Below are 17,487 nucleotides of genomic sequence, written 5' to 3'. Positions count from 1 at the left end.
GCCTGAGGATGGAGAACGGAGGTGAATTCACCTGAGGAAGGAGCAGTGCTCCGAAAGCAAGTGTTTGAAACAAACCTGTTGGACTTTAACCTAGTGACAGAAGAATGTAACTGCAGCGTGACAAGTTTACCTAGGAATTTTATGTCTACAATGGAGAACTGAGATGCTAAAGTGCCATCACTGGCAGAAGAATGTAACTGCAGCGTGACAAGTTTACATAGGAATTTTATGTCTCTAATGTAAAAAGCTGAAAAGAACCACGTGCTATGTAATTTTTATAACATATTGCTACTCTATCTCTGTGGTGCTGCCCATGTCATAAAACAAAGGTATCGTTTCTCTTGCCGGTGGAGGGTTGGACAGTACGTGAAAAAGAAAATAAATGTAAATCAATCCCCATTTGGACATCTAAGTCCGTTTTTATATTTCCAAGATTCTACTTGTAACGGAAACAGCCTATGTCAACTGGTCACACTGTAATTACACTTTTCCATAACGTCTGCTAATGGAAAGTTGAATGACAGCATGACATGTTTACACAAATCTACTTCATTATAAGTATAGGCATCGCAAAGTTGGCAGGAGGATAACTAACTGCCTTCGAGAGAGGAGTGGAAATAGAGATAACAGAAAAGCGAGGGGAGGGACTGATGGTGATTGGAGAGGTAGACAGGTGAACTCAAGAGGAGAGGAGGGAGCAAAGAGAGGCAGATAGAACATAGAACAGTACAGAACAGGCCCTTCAGCCCTCAATGTTGTGCCGAGCAATGATCACCCTACTCAAACCCACGTATCCACCCTATACCCGTAACCCAACAACCCCCCCTTAACCTTACTTTTTAGGACACTACGGGCAATTTAGCATGGCCAATCCACCTAACCCGCACATCTTTGGACTGTGGGAGGAAACCGGAGCACCCGGAGGAAACCCACGCACACACGGGGAGGACGTACAGACTCCACACAGACAGTGACCCAGCCAGGAATCGAACCCGAGACCCTGGAGCTGTGAAGCATTTATGCTAACCACCATGCTACCGTGCTGCCAATGATGAAGGGCAGAGAGAGGGAAAGCCAATTAATTGAAGTGCCAAGTGCTCATCCAGGTACTTTTTAAAGGATGTGAGGCAATCCGCCTCTACCACCCTCTCAGGCAGTGTGTTCCAGACTGTCACCACCCTCTGGGTAATAAAGTTTCCCCTCACATCCCCCCTCAACCTCCTGCCCCTCACCTTGAACTTGTGCCCCCTCGTGACTGACCCTTCAACTAAATGGAACAGCTGCTCCCTATCCACCCTGATCATGCCCCTCATAATCTTGTCCACCTCGATCAGATTCCCCCATTAGTTTTCTTTACTTCCGCGAAAACAACCCAAGTCTGTCTTCAGAACTTAACCGTTCTATCCCAGGAAACATCCTGGTGACTCTCCTCTACACCCCGTTCCGCGCAATCACATCCTCCAATCCTATAACGTGGTGACCAGAATTGGACACATTACGCCAGCTGTGGCCCCATCAAATTTTTATACAACTCCAACATGACCCACTTTGACAGAGAGTCATCCAGACTCGGAACGTTAGCTCCCTTCTCCACAAGATGCTGTCAGGCCTGCTGAGACAGCCCAACATGACTTCCCAGCTTTTGTAATCTATGCCTCGATCGATAAAGGCAGGTCTTTTGCCTTTTTCGCCACCCTATTAAGCTGCCCTCTGTATCCCTGTAACTGTATCTAAAGATTAAATTTGTGTTATGATGAGTGTTTGTTAAAATTATTTCATGTAATGTCGGTGTGGCTGGCAAGGCCCAGCATTTGTTGCCCATTCCTTATTGCCCTTGGCGAGGCTGTTTCAGAGAGTAGCTTGCACATTGTTGTAGGTCTTTACCCATTCAGTGACTTTACCACAACACCACTATCCAAGCGTCAGAGATCTTTGGCTCCTGCCTGACAACAACAGATGTTCCGATTTAGGATTTATTCACAAATTAATCTTTTCCAAACCTCCAGGCCTATAAAATTCAAAGAGAAGAACCACAAAATAGGAACTACAACCATGAACATAACCGAGCCGTCTGAACGTTTTGTGACTGATGTCGTTTGGATAATTCCGCTCCAAAGGACTGGATTTAATGGGACTCCGTAGTCTCCACAGTTGATGGGCTGTCCACCCACGATCCCAAGTGGTTGGAAGCGGGACTTCCACTCTCCTCCTCTCTGCCTGAGAGAGTTGGCAGAGCATTGGATGGACAGCAGCTCTGTAATCCCACTCAGCTCTACTGGGAGCAACGGGCACTGCTGGGACGATGGGCAGTCCGTCATACTCAGCAGTCCGTATGGGGCAGTTTTTGGTGAATGGGGTGAGGGGGGAGGTGGAGGGTTAAAGGGAGGCGATTGTGCCACTAATGGGCCCAGGCAGCTCAGAAGAGGAGTAATATTTGACTGAAAACATTAACTCTGTTTCTCTCTTCACAGGTGTCATCAAACCGGCTGAGCATTTCCAGCACTGATTTTAGTTGCATTTCCCAGTCCCTCAACCAAGTGACCCCTCACTACACGCACCCCCCATAACTACACACAGCACCCCCCCCCGATGCACCCACCACCACATGCCCCACCATGCAGGAGGCCATTCAGTCCATCGAGCCTGTACCGACCCTCTGAAAGTGCACCTTGCCTCGGCCCACTCCCCTTCCCTATCCCCAAAACCCACCTAACTTGCACACCTTGGACACTACGGGCAATTTTAGCATGGCCAATCCACCTAACCGCACAACTTTGGACTTTGGGAGAAAACCGGAGCACCCGGAGGAAACCCACACAGACATGGGTAGATTGTGCAGACTCCGCACAGACAGTCACCAAGGCTGGAACTGAACCCGGGTCCCTTCCGCTGTGAGGCAGCAGTGCTAATCACTGAGCCAACGTGATTTCCACCAACCTGTTTGACTGCTTTCCACCGGGTTTAGCAACGAAGTAATGGATGAACCAGGGGTAATCGGTCCTCCAAAGACATTGGAAGGAGTAAGATTATACGATGAACCAGGTAAAGAAAACACCTGCATAAAAAAAGCATTACAGCGTTACCGTGTGACAACGTCAAGTTAAAGACAGTGTTGAAACATCTCCTTTTACTTTTGCTATATAGAAGAACTCACCCCACAGGGAGCTCTCTCCCTCTCTATACATCTTCCATAAAGCTCTTCCAACCTTCATTCTCCTCTAAAGGAGACCCACAGAGACACAGAAGACAATATTTTCCATCGGGTACGCTTCCATTGCAAGTGCTGAAAAACCTAGACATTTGTAATCTTGTGTCGGCCACACATTTCCAGTTGATAAAAATTACCCCCCTGCTCAGGGTTCCTCACCATATTTTTTATGCCAACATATTCGACCGTAAAATTGCTGCATCAAAAATTCCCATTTAATTTTTGTTTTGTCGACCATCGCAGTGCAGTTGCAATCTCTGGCCACTAAACGTCTCTGTGGAGCAAGTTTGAGGTCTCTCCAAATCCTGCCACCATTTTATACATTTTGAAAAAGCATCACAGAATTATCACGGGACATCGTGTCTCTGCGCCAGGCCTCCAAACTCGCTGCTCGCCGAGCGCCACTCCCCCACCGATTCTCCGCGTAGCCCTGCACATTCCTCCTTTTCAAATAACGGAAAAGCCCCCTTATAGATACATGGACTGAACACAGACAATAAAACAAATAATCTACTTGGTCGCCCAAAAGTCTCCCAAGTAGTTTGGAGACGGCCTTTCCTTTCATCACTTGACACGCTGTTGTGGTTGATCTAAAACCGCCCGTGATGACCTGGACAAAAAACGTGATTGAAATTGAGAGAAATAAATCTTAACATTAATGATTCCTCCCCTCATCGAGGGCGGGGGCTATGGGGCATCTAAATAGCCATTCTTTAATATGCAGTTTGAGACAGTTATCAGTCGGCTACATGACTGTAGCCCCCTCCAGTCGCGATCCCTCCCTTGCTGGTTGCTGGTTAATGATGAGGAGCAAGATTAAATCACCCCAGTCTCGTGGCCAGCAGCACTGAAGCCAATTATCTGACCCGTGGCCCCAGTTACTGCCCGAGCCACTGCATGAGGCAAGTATCAGAAGTAGTAACTGTTCGCTTATGTCTCGGTTTTAAATTGGGGGAAGTGTGCTGAGAATTGATTAGTTCGTTTATAGCGAGTTTCATTTAGTTTGACTTTTAAGTGGAACCTTGACGGCGAGACTACACTTTGTTTTTAAGAGCCAGGTTTGGGACAGACTCCCTTGTAAATAATGGATTGTTCCCAATCAAAGGTATCCCCCTCTGCAGCAGTCTCTCATCCGCATGTTCAGTAGCTCCCAATAAAAATAAAACACACTTGCACAAGCTACATAAAAACAGGTTATAAATCTGACTCTGCTATAAACGTGTAAATAAATTCTGTGCACTGGCTGCATGTTAAAACAAAATGGACAAGGCCACCAATTGGAGATCTGATTTATATTCCAACAGGATTGCCTATTACTTGCAGGCAGGGAGTTGGCACTGGAACGGCTGGTGTCAAAACTAAGTGTAAAGCGCAGAATGATATACGGCAGAAATAGTAACCAGCCTAATGTAGCAGCCCACCCAATTTCATCAGGAAAGGAAACAAAATCGAGAGCGAGGCGCGACCATTCAGAACCCAAGCTCGGGTTTGGTTTAATCCGTCCCTCAACACTGCCAGTTGAAAGTTGCTATGTAAATGCAACTGGAGCCAGTTTCTCCAGACTGGCTTTCATCGATAAAGCTATCTATCGCATTACTTTCCCAAGTTGCCGTATCTCAGCACGCTATTGCCAAGCCAAGATTTCACGGAATTCCAATCATTAGAAAAAAATTCTCAAGACCCAGGCCAAAGTTTAGTCTCCAAAAAGCGAGTCCATCCAGTTGCCATTTTCGAGGAAAAATTAATGGCATCAAAGAATGTGATCCTCAACGCTGCCACGGAAAATCCCAGATACTCCAGAATCACAAATTCAAAATAATACGAACTGGGGCGGGGGGTGGGGGGCAACTGAGGTCCTCACGTGGCCGATTATTGCCCACAAAAAGGCTGTTTCCCACCTAGCCTAAATCTTTAAGCAGACGGGAGGATTTTCCAGGTATGAGAAATTGACGCAGTGCATTGCTCTCTCCTTCTCACAGGCCCACAAGTAGGTTCAGCATCATAAACTGGAAAATATTCAAAATAAACCAAACAACACGTGTATGTGGTTGCATGTCAGTATCTGGAACATTCCTCCCAACATGATCACTGTAGATGAATGTGTTTACGTCTGCGTGAGCGCATTTGTCCATCTCTAAACCAATCTTCTTCACAGAATGCCTTAACAAACTTGAGATTGTCAGTTTTGCAGCAGAATAAGTTATTTGCATTCGTCTCGTGCCTTTTCGGATTTCCCAAAACAATCCACAAATAATTATTTTTGAAGTCCAATCATTTCAAAAGTTATCTAGGCTGCTAATTTGCATGCAGTACATACCACAAAACAACCATTGCAACAAATATCTAATTGACTTACGATGATATTAACCATCGTTAACCAACCATGGATGAATGTTGGCCATGAGACCTTCCTGTTCTTTTCCTTGTTACTCCACATTGTTACTCCACATTGTTACTCCACACTGTCAGCCATCGCTCAGTTGGCAGCACTCACAGCCGAGTCAGGAGGTTCCAAATTTAACCACCATAGCAGAGATTTGAGCACAAAACTCACGGCTGACACTCTCGCGCAGTACCGAGGGAGTGCTACACTGTCGGAGGTATGGGGGGGCGATTCTCCCAAATGGACCCCAAGTGTTCACGCGTCGTGAACACCGTCGCGTTTCACGACGGCGCAAAACGGGCACGGGGACGACTGATTCTGACACTGGTTCACACTGCTCCAGCCTTCCTTCCCGGCACCAAATGGGCGCCTCGCCAACCCGCGCATGCACAGTTGGGCTGCCCCAAGCTGCGCATGCGCGGGGAACTTCTTCAGCGCGCAGGCCCCGACTCAGCATGACGTCAGTGTTCAGGGGCCAGCTGTGCCACAAAGTAGGCCCGGGGGGGGGGGGGGAGGAAAAGAGGCCGCATCGGAGGCCCCCCGATGAAGGATCGCTTCCCCACCCCACCCCCACAGGCTGCCCCCCCCCCCAACGCTTCACGCAGAGTTCCCGCCGGCAGCGACCAGGGGTGAACGGCGCCGGCGGGACTCTGTCGTATCCATGCGGCCGCTCGGCCCATCCAGGTCGGAGAATCGGCGATTCCAGCAGCCTGTGCCGCGTCAAACGCGTAGGCGCAAATGGCGCCGATTCTTCGCACCATGGGAGAATCGTACGCCGGCGTCATGCCGTGGTTGCACCAATTCTCTGGCCTGGCGCGGGGCTCGGAGAATCGCCCCCATGGTCTTCCGAATGGGAATTTAAACCGATTCCCTGACATTCCTCATAGGTCAAGAGGAAAGGTCCCAGGGATTATCGTGAAGGGGAGTTCACCTTGGTGTTCTTGGCCACTGCTTATCCCTCAATCAACATTACAAAAACAGAATATCTGGTTGTTATCACGTTGCTGCCTGTGTGGGAGCTTGCTGTGCACTAATTAAGATGCTGCACTTTCTGCATTACAACAGTAACTGCATTTCAAAAGTACTTCTTTGGTTGTGAAGCACGTCGAACTGTCCCTGAGGGTCATGGAAAATCTCTCTCTATGCGTGCACGTTGTTGTTTGACCCAGCCTCACAAGCCCAGAGTGAAGTTATGGACTAGTCACCACAGTGTCCTTGATACTCATTCAAGCTAAAGCACCATAAAATGCTAAAGGAGCCCGCAAGCTCTCCCCGACTTGTAAATGGCTTCCAGATGCTCGAGAAGGCCTTTTATTTTAAAACTGTGTTTTACAAACTCCTCCGAGGAGTCTGCATCGGGCTACTTTACAAACTGCAACCACATCTCATCATTTCCTGTCCAACACCTCTTTAAACGGAGCAGCAGGTCGAAGGACAATTGCACACTTCTTGCTGTGTGCGGGGGCTGCTTTCTCTCTCTCTGCAAGTCTGCTGCAAATCACCCAAGTTTATTCCATGGACATTGTGGCGTTTTCTTTTAAACAGTACATGGGTTAGCAACACTTTACACTGCAGACAGTTCTGAAGGCACCAGAGATCAAGAAACCGTGGCTCTCCCAATTCTGACCTCCCGCCCCCAAAAATTGTTAACTCTTGAATTTCTGGGGCAGCGCGGTGATTAGCACTGCTGCCTCACAGCGCCGAGCACTGTCAGAGGGTCAGTACTGAGGGAGTGCTGCACTGTCAGAGGGTCAGTACTGTGGGAGTGCCGCACTGTCAGAGGGTCAGTACTGAGGGAGTGCTGCACTGTCAGAGGGTCAGTACTGAGGGAGTGCTGCACTGTCAGAGGGTCAGTACTGAGGGAGTGCTGCACTGTCAGAGGGTCAGTACTGAGGGAGTGCTGCACTGTCAGGGGGTCAGTACTGAGGGAGTGCTGCACTGTCAGAGGGTCAGTACTGAGGGAGTGCTGCACTGTCAGAGGGTCAGTACTGAGGGAGTGCTGCACTGTCAGAGGGTCAGTACTGAGGGAGTGCTGCACTGTCAGATGGTCAGTACTGAGGAAGTGCTGCACTGGGTTCGATCCCGGCCCACTGTCCGTGTGGAGTTTGCACATTCTCCCCGTGTCTGCATGGGTCTCACCCCACAACCCAAAAAGGTGTGCAGGGGAGGTGGATTGGCCCTTAATCGGGAAAAAAAGAACTGGGTATTCTAAATTTATATTTACAAAAGTCTTGAATTTATTCCAGTTGACTCCAAAAGTCTCTGAGCTTTCTCCTGGCTCAGTTGCTGTCTGACCTGCTGTATGTTTTCTCTTTATGTTCCTGCATTCCGCTTGTGACAGGCAGCCAATGTTGTAAACGTAGGGCAACACGTTAATGTTTGCTTTTTCTTGGATTCAGTAATAGTAGAGTTAACAGTAGCCAACAGACAATCCCAAAACTTGATCCCATTTGGACAGACAGGTCACATTTTTAAGGTTCTGGACCGAATTTTAAGAGCAAAGTTGCCAGATTGGCTGCAGCAATTCTGACTGTGAGTTAGAGACTGGGACCACATGATTCCAGCCGACATTCCCGGTGCAGTAATGAGGGAGTGCTACATTGCTGAGGATACCGTCTTTTGAATCAGTTGTGAAAGCTCTCAGATGGATATAAAAGATCCTACGGCACTCGTTCAAATATTTCAAAGAACTGCAGCAGATTCTCTCCAGAGCCCTGTTCAATATTGGCTCTCAACAAAAGAGATTATCTGGTAAATACTTCAATGCTGTGAGGAAGAGCTTGCTGTGAGCATATTGGCTGTCGTATTTCCTACATTTCAGTAGATTACTTCCTTCATTGTTTCTCTTTATATTTGCACAGGAATAAATATCGGTCAGGCCACCAGGTGGAACCTGAGAGAGCAGATTGGGCCTTGTTTAAATTCTCACCCAGAAGATGGTATCTCTGGCAGTGCAGCGCTCCCTCAGCACTGATTCTCTGACAGTGCAGCACTCCCTCAGTACTGACCCTCTGACAGGGCAGCACTCCCTCAGTACTGACCCTCTGACAGTGCAGCACTCCCTCAGCACTGACCCTCTGACAGTGCAGCACTCCCTCAGCACTGACCCTCTGACAGTGCAGCGCTCCCTCAGCACTGATTCTCTGACAGTGCAGCACTCCCTCAGCACTGATTCTCTGACAGTGCAGCTCTCCCTCAGTACTGACCCTCTGACAGTGCGGCAATCCCTCAGTACTGACCCTATGACAGTGCGGCACTCCCTCAGTACTCACCCTCTGACAGTGCGGCACTCCCTCAGTACTGACCCTCTGACAGTGCGGCACTCCCTCAGTACTGACCCTCTGACAGTGCGGCACTACCTCAGTACTGACCCCCTGACAGTGCAGCACTCCCTCAGTACTGACCCTCTGACAGTGCAGCACTCCCTCAGTACTGACCCTCTGACAGTGCAGCACTCCCTCAGTACTGACCCTCTGACAGTGCAGCGCTCCCTCAGTACTGACCCTCTGACAGTGCAGCGCTCCCTCAGTACTGACCCTCTGACAGTGCAGCACTCCCTCAGTACTGACCCTATGACAGTGCGGCACTCCCTCAGTACTGACCCTCTGACAGTGCAGCACTCCCTCAGTACTGACCCTCTGACAGTGCAGCACTCCCTCAGTACTGACCCTCTGACAGTGCAGCACTCCCTCAGTACTGACCCTCTGACAGTGCGGCACTCCCTCAGTACTGACCCCCTGACAGTGCGGCACTCCCTCAGTACTGACCCTCTGACAGTGCGGCACTCCCTCAGTTCTGACCCTCTGACAGTGCGACACTCCCTCAGTTCTGACCCTCTGACAGTGCGGCACTCCCTCAGTTCTGACCCTCTGACAGTGCGACACTCCCTCAGTTCTGACCCTCTGACAGTGCGACACTCCCTCAGTACTGACCCTCTGACAGTGCGGCAATCCCTCAACCGCCTGACTCAAGCGCTGCCAACTGAGCCCCGACTGAACAAGTTTTAAAACACACAGAATTCAAATGGGCGTACCTTTAAAATGATTTATACAACTTTATTATTTTGGGTCAATTAACTCCTTTTTCACTAATTAATTTGTGATGTGATAACTGACAATTGCAGCAAGGTAAATAGCAGAATCACGTAGTTAGGGGTGTTGTTTTGTGTTTGGGGGTCCGGTAAAGGGGGGTTCTCTCTGCAGCAAACGGTCTTGTTCTTGACCTTGAACTGTGGACACTTGTGTTAATGGGCATACAACAAGGTGAAAAACAGCAGGAGCCGGCCATTCAGCCCATCGAACTGCTCCACCATGCAATACCATCACGGCTGATCATGGGTTTCAGCTCCACTTTCCCGCCTGCTCCCCACATGAACTCTCTGAGGGGCTAAACATCTGTCGGTGTCGTGCCCCCCCCCCCCCCCCAGCCTTAAATGTCCCAACAATGGAATGAACACAACCCTCTGGTGTGGAGAATACCAAAGATTCACAACCCTTTGGGTGATGTAATTTCTCCCCATCTCTGTCCCAAATGATATTTCCTTATCCTGAAACTGTGTTTGAGATTCCCCAGCCAGGGGACAAAGCCCTCTCAGTATCATGTGTGCTTCAAACAGAGGTGGGGCAACTGGGTTACGGGGGTAGGGTGGAAGCGTGGGCTTAGGCAGGGTGCTCTTTCCAAGGGCAGGTGCAGACTCGATGGGCCGAATGGCCTCCTTCTGTACTGTAAATTCTATGGTTCTTTCATTCTTCGCAACTCGAGAGTGTATTGCAACTTATTCTTTATTTTATATAAATTTAGAGTGCCCAATTCATTTTTTCCAATTAAGTGGCAACTTAGCGTGGCAAATCCACCTAACCTGCACATCTTTGGGTTGTGGGGGCGAAACCCACGCAAACACGGGGAGAATGTGCAACCTCCACACGGACAGTGACCCAGAGCCGGGATTGAACCTGGGACCTCGGCGCCGTGAGGCAGCAGGGCTAACCCACTGCGCCACCATGCTGCCGCATTGCAATTTATTGCCCAAATTGCCTTTCGCAATCCGTGCATTTTCGCTTCTCAGCAAATTACGGGTTAATAGTGATTTTGAGGCAGGTCAGGCCTGGGGTCATGCATTGAAATGACAGCTGCTGTGCAGATCCTGAACCACAGCTTAATTTAACCAGTTGGTGGCGCTCCATACACTGACCCAGCTCATCCTATTCTCCACCTCCTGCACCTCTCCAACCCATTAAAATCCTCACTGGACTCTGTTCTGGCTTTGAAATGATGGCACAAAACGTTACAACATTCGGATGTTTGGGGAACTTCTTCATAGCTCCATCTCTGATCTCGAACTGGCTGAAAACAGCTGTCCAGAGCTACTTACCACAGAGTTGAACAGTACAGGACTTGGCCTTAAAAAGGAAAACATGCATTTGTATAGCACCTTTCACAGCCCAATGACACCCCAAAGCACTTCACAGCCACTGAAGCACTATGAAAGGGTAGCCACTCTTGTAATGTGGCAGTCATGTTTAGCACAGGGCTAAATCGCTGGTTTTGAAAGCAGACCAAGGCAGGCCAGCAGCACGGTTCAATTCCCGTACCAGCCTCCCAGAACAGGCAGGGCCGGTGCTAGGAATTGCGGGCCCAATTAGAAAAGTGATGGCGGGGCCCCTACTCTACAAAAGTAAAAATTTATGTATGTTTATATTTCGTGTAGTATGCTCGTCTTTAACCAAAATAAAACATGAAATGCTTGATATACTAAAATTTTGAAACTTACTTACCCGGGCGGAAGGATTTGGCGGCGCAGGGCTGAAGGATTTGTCGACGGTAATGCGGTGCGTTTCCCAAAAGTAAAAACTACCCTATAGTTCCTCTTAGAATACAGAAAAGGCTTCAAACGGTAACTCTGTCGCCGCTGGTGCGGGGCCCAATTTGATGAAATTGGTCAAATAGGCTTAAAACCGGCCCTGAGAACAGGTGCCGGAATATGGTGACTAGGGGCTTTTCACAGTAACTTCATTTGAAGGCTACTTGTGACAATAAGCAATTTTCATTTCATTTCATGTGGCATACAGCAAGGTTCCACAACATTCCACATCATTGAAGTAAATGAGCAGACAACTTGCTTATTTAGTGATGTTGATCGAGGGGTAAAGGTTAACTAGGCTACAGAGGGGAACTCTCAGATAAATGAAGAGGAAAATTAATTGTTGACTTCTGAGGCGAGTAAGCGTAAATGTTGCCTTTTCAGGGTAGTTTTCTCCATCACTGCATACGATCCCACAATCGGAGTTCATTCACCAGTGTCCTATTCATGCAGAGCCTAGATTGCTGGGTGGGTTGTTTAATCTCATTCTCCCCCAGCTTACTTGGGGAGGTTAACAACAGCGGGGGGGTCCCTTGTTCTGAGAAATTGAACATATAATGGCACTAAACTGATGATGTGGAGATGCCGGCGTTGGACTGGGGTGGGCACAGTAAGAAGTCTTGTAACCCTGGGTTAAAGTCCAACAGGTTGGTTTCGAATCACTAGATTTCCGAGCACAGCTCCTTCAGGATTGAGGAAGGAGCTGTGCTCCGAAAGCTCGTGATTCTAAACTAACTGATGAGCAGGAAGATCTCCAAGGGTTCTAGCCAACACCCTTCCCTCTCCCAACATCCTTACTAAATCGCCCCATCAGTCACACCCCTCTCCCCAGTTTGTGAGAGACATTGTTGATAAAATGGTTGCTGTGTATTTTTGCTACCTGTCAATTTTCGAACAGATTCCAAAAACATTTAATCTTCTGAATATAACAAGAGAAAAGGTGCTATTGTCCTAGAGAGGGAACAGGAGAGATTCACAAGGATGTTCCCTGGCTGGAGAATATTTACTGATGAGGAAAGTTTGGTAGACGAGGGTTCTTTCCATTGAAAGTAAAGAGGGTAAGGGGAGACCTGATAAAAGTGTGTACAATTACGTGGGGTCTATGGGGCTTGGTTGAAGGGTCCATAACCAGGGGACATAGATTCAGGCCAAGAGGTAGGAGGTTTTGAGGTGATTCCAAGTGGATTTTTTAAACCCCTAGGGTGGTAGGAATGTGGAACTCACTACTTGAAAGGGTGGTAGAGACCCTCACAACATTTAAAAAGTATGTGAATAGAGCCATAACGGACAAGGCCACGGACAAAAAGCCAGAAAGGTTGGATTAGGCTGATGGCTACTTGTTGATAAACAATGGGCTGATTGACCTCTTTCCATGCTGTAAGTTTCTATGATTCTGTTTCCTGGTGCCAAGTCCTTCTTAAAGTATAGTCATTGATGCAATGTAGAAAACACAGCGGCTAACCTGTGCACAGGTAGCTCCCACAAACAGCAATATGATAATGACCAGCCGAATTGTTTCAGGGCTGGTTGTGGGACCAATGTTGGATCAAGCAATAGAGAGAATTTCCATTTGCTTTTTTCAAAATAGCGCCGGGGGTATTTTGTGCCTAGCTGACAGTTTAATGTCTCACCTTGAAAGACAGTACTGTACCACCAACAGTGCTGCACTCCTTCAGTACTACACTGGTAGTGCCAGCCTGGATTTTCTGCCCGACTCTCTGGAGTGGGGCTTCACCCCACAGCCTTCTGACCCAGAGGTGAGAGTGCTACCCGCTGAGCCACAGCTGACACCTCGGGGACCAACCCACGAGGAGAGAGTGGAAACCTGACGATAGTTTTGTCGGAGTAAGGGTCTTACCTGTGAGGAGCTGATGGAGGCAGTAGCTGTCATGCTCCCAGGCATCGACGGTCGGCTGAGGTGCATCATACGGTGATGGGGGAGGATGTTGGAGGAGAGTGGCGTGCTGCATCCAGTTCCCAACATTCCACCACTCAGAGACAAGGGAATTTCCTTATTCGCATAGACACCTGTCAGGGCAAAGGAAAGTATCAGAAGTTGGCATCTGCTGGTAACAATAGAACAGCCTTGGATCAAACCCAACACAGGTGAAACCACTGCCGTTGACGTCCAAACCAACCCCCACTCAAAAATAGCTCTGTTAGATTAGGGCAGTCACTTTACTAATTCCATGTGGGATTGTGGTTCGGGTTCGGAGGCAGGCTGGCTTGAGGAGGAGCTTATTTGATGTTTGAATAGGAAGACAGGGGGATCAATGTGCTGGAATAAGGCTGTTGCTCCATTATAACCTATATTGCAATTTGGTTTTTGATTTGCCAGAGATAGAATTTCATGGAGGGCCTTAATCACAAACCTATCCGCTTCACAAAATGGAAAACGCCTCTCCCTAATGACGTGTGCTTGCTGGGGGACGAATAAAGAACAATGTGGGGTGCTGGGACTCTTTTCGTTTCACCGCTCACCTGGCTGCCCCTCTGCTGCTGTTCCTAGTTTCGGAAGACGGGCCATTTTAACTTGCCACCTGCCTCCCAGGTCTTCAAAGAATTACTGCTCAGTATTTATCGAATGGTCAGTGCCCCGAGGTGTCAGCGACTCACCCTCCAATCGCCTCTCCTTCCCGGTGAGAATGTCCCTTGCTTCCAATCTGTGGCTCCCTCGCCACCCACAGCAGCCTGGCCGGGATTGGGAACTGGCTATTTAGGGAAAGGGAGATTCTCAGAATCACTCCACAGTGCACCAAGATCTAAAGATAACGTGTCCCCAAATCCGTTCAGGATCTGCTCCCCAAGGCTCAGCTGGTGAATTCACTACCTGACGTGAAACTCTTCAAAGCAAGAGGATTTGTGACTATTCCATCCCTGCCTCAAGGAGCACTAAGTTTGAAAAGAGGAGATGGGATGAGTCAAGGGGAGGGTGGTATAGAGTTCAGTTTCTATAGGCTAGATTAATGCAGGGGGAATGCAGGGTTGAGCAGCAGCTCAGGTCCTGGTCTACACAGACCCGTCTGGTGCCGAGCTATTTTGTCATGAGACACAGCGTAGGACTAATACCAACCCTGATGTGTGAATTAAATTGAAACAGCAACAGTCCATCATGTTATCCAAGTGCTCTCACTTCCCTGCTCTATCACCGTGGCCCTACAATTATCTCCTCTGCAAATATTGGTATGGGCCGGTTTAGCTCAGTGGGCTAGACAGCTGGTTTGTAATGCAGAACAAGGCCAGCAGCGCGGGTTCAATTCCTGTACCGGCCTTCCCGAACCGGCGCTGGAATGTGGCGACTGGGGGCTTTTTCACAGTAACTTCATACTTGTGACAATAAAAGATTGTTATTTATCCAATTCCATTTTGAAAGTCATCACTGAATCTACTCCCATTACCATCTCAGAAGTAGTGCATCCCACACCATAACCTGCGTAAAAAAACAAAATTCTCCTTACTTCCTCCACAGGCTCTTTTGCCAATTACCTTAAATGTCTGCTTTCTTGTTATCAACTCTCCCGTCAGGTCCTTCCAATTTGCTTCATCAAACCCAGTCATAATTTTGAACGCCTATATTCAATCTCCCTCGAGCCGCCTCGGCCCACGGGACAATATCAGTCCTCTAACCTCCCCACATTACTGAGCTCTCTCACCACTGCTACCGCCCTGGTCCATTTTCTCTGCACCATCTCCAAGGCCTCCACGGGGGGGGGGGTTGGGGATAGAGGACAAGTGTGCGAGGTGTGCAGGAGCAAATCGTGACCACATGTTTTGGGCAGGTCCGAAGCTTCGGGGATTCTGGTAGGGGTTTGCCGACATCATTTCCACGGTGCTAAAAACAAAGGTGGCGCCGAGCCCAGAGGTGGCGGTTTTTGGAGTGTCAGAAGACCCGGGAGTCCCCAGGGGGTGAGAGAGGCTGACATTTTGGCCTTTGCCTCCTTGGTAGCCCGGAGACGGATCTTATTGATATGGAGGGACTCGGAGTCCCCAAAATCGGGGGTCTGGGTTAGCGACATGGCTGGGTTTCTCAGGCTTGAGAAAATTAAGTTCACCCTGAGAGGATCGACGTTAGGGTTCGTCCGGAGATGGCAGCCGTTTAGCGACTTCTTCGGGGAAAACTAAACTGTTAGAAGATTCAATAATGGGGGGGGGGGGGGGGGGGGGGGGGAGGAGAAGTTAGTTTAGTTTAGTTCAGTTTAGGCGGGATCAGCGAGAGGGGATGGAGGGACTTGGGGATTGTGTATATAAGCTATGTTGGCTCTTGGACTCGGCTCTCGAAGCGGAGAGACCCGTCCACCAGCTGCACCAGAAGCAGTAAGTCCAAGGTCAACGCTCGCTACCAGACGGACGACCTTAGCTGTTCTCCTGTACCCCTTCAAACCCAACAGCCTCAGATCCGAACAACGGCTATTGTTCCTCTGACTGAGTGGGCACCCGAAGCTAAGTATAGGCTTTAGCGTTAGAGATAGTTTAGTTTGTAGTACTTTGTGCATGAGTAGGTCTTACTGTGTGTGTAAATAAATAGTATTGACTTTGAACTAAAAATAAATAAATAAATAATATAAGCTATGTTGGCGGGGTATGGTGGTTGGCGGGGTATGGTGGTTGGCGGGGTACGGTGGTTGGTGGGGTATGGTGGTTGGCGGGGTATGGTGGTTGGCGGGGTATGGTGGTTGGCGGGGTATGGTGGTTGGTTGGTGTGGGGGGTGTTACGCACTGAATTATGTTAACATTTGTATTTGTATCTTTTGTTGTTATAAAACCATAATGCCTCAATAAAATGTTTGTTTAAAAAAAACCAATCTGTCCTGGTCCACGCACACCGACGCTACGACCAAGAACGCACAATAGCGCCTGTACTTCCTCAGGAAACTATGGAAATTCGGCATCTCCACATTGACTCTTACCAATTTTCATGGATGCATCCCATCTGGCTGCATCACAGCCTGGTATGGCAACTGCTTGACCCAAGAGCGTAAGAAACTACAGTGAGTTCGTGAACACAGCCCAGTCCATCATGCAAAACCACCTCCCATCCATTGACTCTGTCTACACCTCCCGTTGCCTTGGGGAGGCGGGCAGCATAATCAAAGACCCCTTCCACTCTTCCAACTTCTTCCATCTGGCAGAAGATACAAAAGTCTGAGAACACGCGTTAACAGATTCAAAAACAGCTTCTTCCCCACTGTTACTCCTGAATGTCCCACTTATGGACTGAATTGATCTCTCTACGCATCTTCGCTACTATTGTTAGCTCTAAACTCCTTATGCTTCAACCGATGTCTATGTATTTACATTGTATATTTATTTGTGTCCTATGTTTATTTATATGTATATTTATTGTGTCCTATGTTTTTTCATGAATGGAATGATCTGTCTAGGCTGTACGCAGAATAATACTTTTCACTGTACCTCGGTACATGTGACAATAAATCTAAAGCAATAAAAATGAATCGCTGTGAATTCTCCTGTACAACTTTTCTCGTCATATTGTTCCCTGCTGGTTGGAAACACTCATCACTATCGTTTCTCGGCCTTTTGGCTAAGATCAAGCCCAAGATGAGGTGCAAAGTCTTTTCTCGTCAGTTTGGATCTTGTATGTCTCTCCTGTGGAGACCATTAAATGGTTTGATTATGAATTGGTTTTTGGAGCAAGCAGAGAGATGGATTAAGGGTTTGCCCGCTCTGCACATTGGCTTTGTAACTTTAAGGATGGGATTTTAAAAAATTATGTAAAAAGAAACATGCACCCCTACTCCCAACTGGAGAGGAGAATGTTGGGGTGCAGTGCGGTCCCCGACTGTGACTGCATACATTCCTGAAGTATCATAACACAACCCCATCTACCCACCTCCATTCGTTGTCTGACATGCTTTATCCTTGCAATGATGCATCATCCCCAGTCAATCATTATCCACATGGATGATTTTTCACAAGCCAGCCTTTCCCTCCATCTCTCATATTTTTATTAATAATAGCCAAACTGTTCAAATGTTTTGCTTGAAATGGCTTTTTCTTTTAATTTCCCCTCTGCGT

The 17,487-nt window shown here is 48.2% G+C and overlaps 1 protein-coding gene across 6 annotated transcripts in view; it reads right to left on the bottom strand.

Moving 5' to 3' along the window:
• LOC119954359 (protein AF-10-like) overlaps nucleotides 1-17,487 on the bottom strand; it is a 182,639-nt gene that overhangs the window by 42,545 nt on the left and 122,607 nt on the right. For all 6 annotated transcript variants that reach the window (XM_038779541.1, XM_038779535.1, XM_038779536.1 and 3 more), the window contains 2 exons: nucleotides 13,310-13,479; nucleotides 2,938-3,055 (listed from right to left, as the gene is read on the bottom strand). In XM_038779541.1, coding sequence (XP_038635469.1) covers nucleotides 2,938-3,055; nucleotides 13,310-13,479 — 288 coding nt within the window. The remainder of the gene's footprint in view (nucleotides 1-2,937; nucleotides 3,056-13,309; nucleotides 13,480-17,487) is intronic.

This window comes from Scyliorhinus canicula, chromosome 19 (genome assembly GCF_902713615.1).
Source record: "Scyliorhinus canicula chromosome 19, sScyCan1.1, whole genome shotgun sequence".
Lineage (NCBI taxonomy): Eukaryota > Metazoa > Chordata > Chondrichthyes > Carcharhiniformes > Scyliorhinidae > Scyliorhinus > Scyliorhinus canicula.
Note: the sequence above shows the minus strand (reverse complement) of the source record. Positions and strands in the feature narration are given on the sequence as shown.